Below are 9278 nucleotides of genomic sequence, written 5' to 3'. Positions count from 1 at the left end.
TGCACCCTGTGCCCCCATATTCATTAATAGATTAGGCACAAGACCCATGTCTCTGATGGCACAGAAGGCTCTTTTCCTGCTCTCACTGAGAGCAGAAGTCTGTCAGTGAGATCTGTAACTTGAAGCATACCTCCCAAGCGTCCCTCTTTATTAGGGACAGTCCCTCATTTGCACCCAAACCACTCATTCCTCCCCTGAGGAACACTTGGGGCATATAATGTATGATGTATCACAATTTTCTGAAGCCTTAAAACTATAATAATAAGTATAGACAGCAGATTACGTGCACAGAAAGTGGCTATGGGACGCGGGAAGGGGCAAATGCATATGGGGAGATTGGGCATGCAGTGCCCGACTTGGGATAAGGGCAGCCCTGGCGCTTTCAGACGGCAGCCGCCTAATGATGTAAGTGTGGCCAACGGCAGCGCATGTTATGTTTTGGTGGAGCCCTCCTGTTTCGTTCTTTTTCTGACTCTATTAACAATTTTATGACAGTAAATGAATGACTATATAACTATTTTTTATTATTCACGCTCATGCAGACAGTATAAAATTGGCCGCAGTTAAAAGAAAAGTCATGCCAATTTTTGTTAAAGCTCTTCTTTTTAGGACACAAATTGAAAGTTCCGTCTCGCACCAGAAATGAGGGGTCAGATCTCTGGTTAAGGTGCTCTCCGTGTCTTGCCGTCTGTCCCTTCTGCTGTTCCACATGGTGCACAAGCCTAGAAGGAATGACATCACAAATGCCTCGATGCCGCTCGACGAGGACGGCAGACATCTGTTGCCAGAGCAACTCCAAAAGGTTCCAAGCCTTTTTAATCAAATTTGTGAGATTGAGACTTGTATAAAGAAACAAAAATGACAAGATGATTCATTTTGATCTCCTTACTCATGTCTATTAATAGCCGGGCAGAGCACCGCTCGAGTCTTGCTCGTTAGATTTTGAGCTCTGCCTGGCCTTATGATCAGCTTTAAAGGGGTTTTGCTGAACTCTTCGCCGTCTTGTTTACATTTACTGTAGAAAAGTCTTGTTTGCTGGCCGTGCGCATGGACAATTGTGGGTTAAAAAATAAAAAGAGGGGTTTGACAGCTATAAAAATATAAAGACAGTGAAATCAGCCACTAGATCAGACACATAGAATCCGACGTGTTTCGTCAGCCCGTTTCATTCGTGGTTAAATAGCGTGTTACAATAACTCGCTGCTTCTCGAAGTTCTGCTTTGTTATATCTGACAATTGTCAAGAAACAGGAGTGTTAATGATTGTGTCATCACACCTTGATTATGTCACAGTGCCTCACTAAGAATATAGAACCGCAGACCAATCACGGTGTAGCACTGCCAGACCTATATATTGTTGCCTAGCAACTGCAGCATCACCGATTCTGCGCCCTGAGCATCTATCTTGACGTCGATGGCGAAAGCTTCATATTTAAAGCAAAGTGAACGTTGGGGTCTTACAGAAAGTTGTCAAAAATGGCATTGAACGAGTCCTCGTTACTCATTAGACTTCTGTTGCTTAAGGAGTTTTTAAAAACCTCTTATAAACGCCATGGCATCATAGGTGGCAGGTTCAGCTCGGAATTTAGGTCCGCAGTGAAAAGAGTGGCCACCTCAGCCAGGGAAATGCGAGGGGGTCTCGTACTTTGATCCCCCCGGTGCTCTGCTCAGACCCAGGACCAATGCCCCCCCCCCGCATAAATCCATCGCTGGTGAGAATGTGTAGCATTAGCCCACAGAATACCCATTGTACAGCGCTGCGGAATAGGATAGCGCTATGTAAAGCAACAAAGAATAAGTTGGCCTGCCAGACCTTAAGCTGGGGAGCTTGGCATTTGGGGGCAAGGTCAGAGATTGTGCCCCGGGCGTACGCCACGTCTGTGCCGAGAAGTGGAAGATTCCCAAACTATTCTTCTTATAATAACCTTAGCCGTAGCCATATCAGATGTATAACACCTCACATACAGTACGGACTCTCTCTCAACATTATATTATTATTCTTGTTGTTTATTATTATTTATTATTATTATACAATTCTTAGTCAACATTATATTAATGTTCTTGTTATTATTATGATACAATTCTAACAGTCAACATGATATTTATTAATATTAGTGCAAAACGGTGCTTATTTTATTAATATTATGATACAATTCTACAAGTCAACATGTTATTATCAAGTTGACTGTTATAATAATGGGCTAGGGCAGCACAGAGCACTACAATTCTAATACTCAGTATATTGCGTATAATACAATAATATAATAATGATGCTAATGTTGGCGCATTATTGTTTTTAGTGCCTCTGACTCCCAGTGACGGCTAGGCGTGGCTGTGACTGCGCGGGCGCGTTTTGACCCTTTCAGACCCTGCCGAGCAGCCGTAGCTCCGGACCCGCGGCCCGTGGGCGTGCTGAGCGGCAGACATGGCGGAGAGCGCAGAGCAGCTGCGGTGTACCCGGGACAGCCATGCCCTGGAGCGGCTGCAGGATGACTCCGTGCCCACCGAGACCTCCGTGGAGCAGGTACACGGACGAGGCTGCGAGTACAGGCAGCGGCCGCTCAATACAAGGGTGTCTCTCCCAACTTTATAGCAACTCTTGTGTATAACACTCTGCCCGGTGACATGTCTGCTTCCCCTGCCACTCTAATGCTTTTGTTTGTTTGTTTATTGTAAATATTTGGGTTTGCAGCATATACAAACCATAGGACACTGCTTCTATTACATCACCGACCACAACCAATACATCCGTCTCTCATTATGTCATGTATGTCAGGGGACTGATTTTATTATTATTAATAATAACAATCAAATATTACACTCTTTATATCAATGTTTGTTAGAATGGGCTTGCTGTCTCCCCTTTCTTATTAGTTGATCTATTTATTATTTAGTAACTTTTAGTAAAAAGTAACTTTGCAGTAACACACAATTATATATGTGTAATGATAATGACGTGGTTGTTTGATGGGTATGATGTCATAGTGAAGAGACGCCTCACATTAATACAGGGTTTGGTGGAGAAGCTCCGTGTTTATTAAAAACGTCTTGTGCTTTAATTCCCAGAAAAAAGTTGAGAGCTGTGTTGGCGCGATATTCAATATGTTTAAGAAGCAACCAAACCAACCGTAAGCAGTTCCTTTGTCTTCTAAGTGGGTTTCCGTTCAATGAATTATGTGACCTGCTGAGAAACGATTTCAGAACAAAAGACATGGAGAATGTGAAACCTCCTTTGCCGACGTAAAGCAGCTTCACGTTGTTCATAACCCCTTAATTATCCCAATTCTACACCAGATATGGAACATATTGCTGTTCTAGAGCTGAATTGTGTTCTGTTAATGATTTCCCCTTTTCTAGCCTTGTTCTAGAGCGAGACATACATGCCCACTACTTGAGGAAGGGTTTACAGCATCTTTCTGATGCATACGAGGTAATCAGATGACTTTTTCATGAAACTTGGCTTTTTTAATAGAATAAAGTAGATGGTTCTGATCTTGTCATTGACCCCATATTAATGATTGACTTAGAGTCTAGAAGGCAATCTTCCTGAAATGATTGGCTTGTGGGGTGTCTAATTCTCGAGCCTGTGCATGTGTGCTTCTGTTAGAACGCGGACCAGTTCCTTTAAACGCAAACAGGGCTGGCTCGGGAGATTCTTTTGCCATTTCGCAATCTCTTAAATCTGTAGGACCCTAAAGAGAGACCAAGAAAAATGTCCACGGTCCTGTTAAGATTTGGTGGCCTGAGACCTTGTTACTGGACCACTGCTGTGATCAGACTAATTGAGGGTGGTGGGAGTTGTAGTTACCCAGTAGTGCCGCCTTATCAGTACATGATTTCTTTTTTTCCAAGTGCCTGGATGCCAGCCGCCCGTGGCTTTGTTACTGGATCGTGCACAGTTTGTCGTTACTAAGCGAACCCATTCCGGAAACTGTGGCGTCAAAGTAAGTACTTTACAGATTGTCTCTTGTACTCTGTGGGCGTTTCCGGTCTCTGAAGATTGACGTTTATGTTAAAAAAAAAAAAAAAAAAAAAAAAAAAAGTTTTCGGGGATCCACGAGATCAAAAATGTTGTGCCCTCAAGTTTATAAAGTTCCCGCTTTGAATCGTGAAGATGGCTATAAACAGTCACATTCGGTAGACGTTCCGTCTCGGCTGTTTGGAACGCTGGCATCTGATGGGTCTGATTCATAAAGTTGTTGGGTGACCTTTTCACTTTCGGGCAGTGATTGGAAGGCTCATGAATCGCATCAATTGCCCGCCACGCATAGAATACCTGCGTGCCAACGTATACCTGTGGTGCCCACCACGTGTCCCATTAATTTTTATGTCTCCGCTCTTTCGTATGCCTAGCAGGAGATGTATTTAACCGATCACTTGCCTCCAGCTGGCTCCATGAAGATCTGTAAATATTTACAACCACATACAACCAAAGAAAATTACTTTTCTGATTAAAGGGGGCCTTAACGTTGTGCATTTAATCTTTTCGTCTGTGGTTTGTATCATTGGGGCATTTGGCGTGACTTGCCCTCTAAACTGAAGGCTGCCAGTCCCTCCCGCATGTCACGTTAAATTGAAAAAGTCTACTCCCACGATCCGTCCGTCTCTGGAAATGTAGCGTGATGTGGCGTCAGATCGGGTAAATATGTCGTCTGCCTCTTCTCCTGCTGCAGTGTCTGCCAGTTTCTAGCTCACTGTCAAGATAAAAACGGAGGCTTTGCCGGTGCGCCCGGTCAGGAGCCCCATCTCGCCCCGACGTACGCCGCCGTCAACGCTCTGTGTTCTATTGGAACCGAGGAGGCCTTCGAAGTCATTAACAGGTAAGCTTAACGGATCCTCCTCTCCTTCTCTACCAGTATGTGTTACGGACGTTAATGTTGTCTTTATAGTTTCTCCACTCATTGTCAGCGCTATGATGTAACGGGTGGGTGCCTCGTATTTATAGCGCAGGGAGATGATACACTAGACGTGTTGTGGTTAATGTATATTATTATAGTCTGTAATATCTGATATAAGATATTATTATTGTAGTCTATACTGTCTAATAAAATGCCAACATCTTGTGTTGTAAAGAGATTCAGGAGATGCATAACAGCATCTATATCCGTCTGTGAAATGACATTCGTAAGAAATATACATTCCCTGCTCATAAAATCTTACAATCTGGTAAATATTTAAACAAGCGCCTTTTATACGGTTACTCGCCAGTTTGGTCGAAGGACCTAGGACACCGTTTGTGTTGCAGCTAAGACATAGCTTGTTACTTAAGTTTCTCAGCCTTCCATCACCTGTGTTCATGGGTTAACAAAAAAAGTCGAGGCTGGGAAACCAGACGGTGGATCGCAGACATCCTTCATCTTGTTGGATGGGTTATTGGGTCATAGATGCCTTGGGTTAGGTCTTATCACCATAGCAACCATTGGAAGGGTTCAAACCCCAAATCTTTTTACACATCACTTTTTGGCGCTGGTTCTCATGACGAGCGCAATGCCCACGCCTTCTCCCTACCTGATTTGTGAGTGTTTTTTAGGTTATCAGTCACAGTAACTTTGACGTTTAACGTATAAACTCTTCGAGATTTTTTTTCTTAGATTTTTTAACCGTTGTTTTGTGTTTTTTGGCAGGGAAAAGCTGCAAGAGTTTTTGTATTCCTTGAAGCAACCGGATGGCTCTTTCAATATGCACCTCGGAGGAGAAGTGGATGTTAGGTAAGATTATTTGCTAATGTAAAAAAAAAAACCTCTGTTACCCATAATCCCCTTTCTTTATTTTTACTGGTAAATTTGTTTAAGAATATTTGTAAATCAACCTGGAAGTGCAGAATTAACCTACTTAAGGGCTGCCTAGTGATGGAGAGCGAATGGAGGTATTGCAGCCATTGGCAGTACGGTGTTGCGTGTCCGCGGAGGCGGTGTTGCGTGTCCGCGGAGGCGGTGTTGCGTGTAACCGGTGATGCTTTGTTTTGTTGTAGAAGTGCGTATTGTGCTGCTTCGGTGGCTTCGCTTACCAACATCTCCACCCCAGACCTGTTTGATGGAACTGCAGAGTGGATCGCAAGGTACGGCCATAAACTGCTGTCTTTCTGTCTTGTTTAGGGTTTATTAGAACACACGTGCACCACATATGCTGCATGTGACGATGCGGGGGTTGGTCACCCATCTGCATTAGCCGTAGGGATTAGAGAGACACCTCAGGAAAGTGCCTGCTCCTCTTTGAGTGATATTATTGTAGTGCTGTTTAGGTGTTGGTGTCTTTCTGCGATTGCACATGTGATTTGTGTTTTTATTTTCCGCTGTAGGTGCCAAAACTGGGAAGGTGGCATTGGCGGAGTTCCCGGTATGGAAGCGCATGGTGGATATACCTTCTGTGGACTGGCTGCCTTGGTCATTTTGAATAGAGTGCAGCTCCTGGATCTGAAGAGTATGCTGGTGGGTTTTAGTTGTAAACTGAACACTAAGTCTAAACGCTCCTGGTTTTTCAGATTATACCAAAAAAATATTCTTGCGTCTTTTGTTCATCTCCTTTCATTCTGTATCTTTTTTTTCTTCTACCTGCGTTCTTTTTGCACCATTCGTTATTCTAGCAAGATCTTCGTAGACTTGGCTCATATTGATCACATAAAATTATATAAGCGGATCTGAATACATTTATTTCTAGAATGCTCTGCATCGCCCACAATATATTGATATATACGTTTAGATGATCATTCTGATACGTGAGCTGTAGGCCAGTGCTTTGGGTGCTTGCCCACATCTGTCTAGATCTATCAACGAAACTCTGTCTAGAGCAGTCCATTAAGCTTGATTTGGCTGTATGTTTCATGCATGTAGGGCTCGATAGATGCAGATCGGTCTACTACGTGCATAGGATCTGGTTATGGGGTCCAGATAGGTCATATAACATCATCTTATTCCATGTAGCTGTTGAATGAATAAAGCGGGCATTACAGACAGGTGTTCATATTGTTTCTTCCCTCCAGCGGTGGGTTTCCTTCAGACAAACAAGATATGAAGGTGGATTCCAGGGCCGCTGTAACAAGTTGGTTGATGGCTGCTATTCCTTTTGGCAAGCTGCTTTGATGCCACTGATTCATAGAAGCTTACATGCTGAAGGTAATGTCATTTATGAATATATTATCACTTGGGTTTTCGCCAGTACTTACTTTGAGCTTAAGGCCCGTTGCTATTGCCACGTCAATGTTAGGAAACAATGGGGTAGTTGTGTCCGGGGATGATCTCCTAGTGATCTTCCTTGGTGTCAGACCTCAGCAAGTCCTGACAACAATTATTCAGTTACTGAGTTGGCCGATTATTACCCAAAACCAGTATCTGAAACATACGTTTATCTGTCTAAAACTAAATCTGGTTCTGGTTTCTCAGGGGATCCGGCTCTCAGCCTCACGAACTGGATGTTTGATCAGCAGGCCCTGCAGGAATATATACTGCTGTGCTGTCAGTGCCCTACCGGGGGGCTACTGGATAAACCCGGCAAGTAAGTGAGAGGCGTTGGCGTGTAAGGTTGCCCATCGTCTGCCTGTAGCACCAGCTGCTAACATATATAATATCTTTATTATTAGGTCGCGAGACTTTTATCATACCTGCTACTGTTTGAGCGGATTATCCATAGCACAACATTTTGGTGGTGGCGATTTGCTACATGAAGTCATAGTAGGGCGACAAAGCAACAGATTGGTAAGAAGGAGTTTTTCTAGGAAATTTAAGTCTTATGTTGGATTCTAAGGCAGTGAAATAACCCAAATATCTAAATTGTCCCCACGGAGGGGACAAAATAAATGCTCCCAAATATACCTTTAAAATACTACCTTCCAAGTGGGTGGAGAGGGGAGTCCTGGAAAATGCCTGAGGTGGAGAGGTGGGCAGAGAAAGTGCTCTGGCCATTTAGCCTGCTGTGTCTTCGCTGCAACGTTATTAAAGGTATCCCCAAATATTTATTCAATATTTATAACAAGGATGTCAACAATTAGATGCAAAGTCATAGAAATGCGTGCAGGACTCTTCTCATCTACTCTTGTAAACACACAATACCGTTAGAAGGTTTGGGGTCACTTAGGAATGTCCTTGATTTTGAAAGAAAAAAGCTAATTTTGTTAAACACAATGTTGTAAATGACTATTGGAGCCCGCAAACGGCTGATTTTTAATGGAATCTCTTCATAGGTGTACAGAGGCCCTTTATCACTCCCATCACTCCTTTGTTCCAAGGTTAAGTTCAAAAGGCTAATCGATAGTTTCTGCAATTTTGTTACAGCTAGAGAAGTCCTTGTTTTCCATGAAAACAGCTAAGTGACCCCCAAACGTTTATGTATTTTTTATTTTATATTGACTTTGCTCTCTCTTGTCTAACAGAATCCAACCCATCCTGTGTATAACATCGGCCCTGACAGAGTGGCTCGGGCCATTATGCACTTCAGGCAGAAGGAAGTTCCAGAGATGGCCAAGTCCAAGAAGGACTAGAAATCCTTCCGACACGTGGCCGGTACATGGAAGTAGAAGAGCCATTGTGCAGCTCCATAAGGGCTGTGTATTGTCCTGTGCCACGATGTACCAATGCATCGCGTAGGACCCTGTATCGCGAAGTAACCGTACGTAACCCCTCGGTTAAACCCAACGCTTATTTAATATGGAAAAACTCTAACTTGGCTTTTTAATGCTGCTACATAACTAGTAGTACGTCCAGGTTATATCAACTAAACGGCTGCTGCTAGTGTGGCTATTTTCCCTTATTACAGAAGGCCATAGCAAAAATGGCCTAGCGGATAAGTCGCCTGTGGCCACAGCATTGTCCTGTAAAGCACATGCTTCGCGTGTTCAATACGTATGATTTATGCACTGACGCAATTCTGTCCTGCGCGTGTTATTGTCAGAGACCCCCAACGTGTCATGTCGGCATTAAATGGGAAAGCGCGTTCAGTGTGATGGTTTGTTCGGGTCTACCTTCCACGCTAAAAAGTCGTTATGTAGCGGACATGAAAGCCATCATTTCGCTTATAAGATCTATATATATATATATATATATCACAGGCTACTGTGTAGCTTAAGGGACTTTTCTGCCAACATCTAAATGTACCTGACTTGAAGGTACTTTGCCATTTAAAGGGACCTCTTTGGATTTGTATTCACAAAGCTCGGGGTTAGATGTCTTTAGCATGGTGCTGGACTGTTCGGCTCTGCTGGGCACGTGTATTAAAGAGCAGAGTGTTTGTACCGTTAGCCCCTTAACCTTTAACTTGCACTTAATAAACTGGTTTCTGGTAACCGCA

At 43.4% G+C, this 9278-nt stretch overlaps 1 protein-coding gene across 1 annotated transcript; it reads left to right on the top strand.

The window, feature by feature from the left end:
• The first annotated feature begins 2330 nt into the window (after nt 1–2330).
• Nucleotides 2331–9278, top strand: FNTB (farnesyltransferase, CAAX box, beta). Its single transcript, XM_053475419.1, has 12 exons — nt 2331–2523; nt 3066–3127; nt 3357–3429; nt 3852–3943; nt 4673–4819; nt 5624–5707; nt 5971–6057; nt 6298–6427; nt 6979–7111; nt 7379–7490; nt 7576–7690; nt 8365–9278. Exons 1-12 carry the CDS (start codon nt 2425–2427, stop codon nt 8470–8472), a joined length of 1242 nt encoding a protein of 413 aa, XP_053331394.1. The 5' UTR covers nt 2331–2424; the 3' UTR covers nt 8473–9278.

The sequence above is a fragment of the Spea bombifrons genome, chromosome 9, assembly GCF_027358695.1.
Source record: "Spea bombifrons isolate aSpeBom1 chromosome 9, aSpeBom1.2.pri, whole genome shotgun sequence".
NCBI lineage: Eukaryota > Metazoa > Chordata > Amphibia > Anura > Pelobatidae > Spea > Spea bombifrons.
The sequence above is the reverse complement of the archived record's forward strand: the minus strand, read 5'-3'. Positions and strand labels throughout refer to the sequence as shown.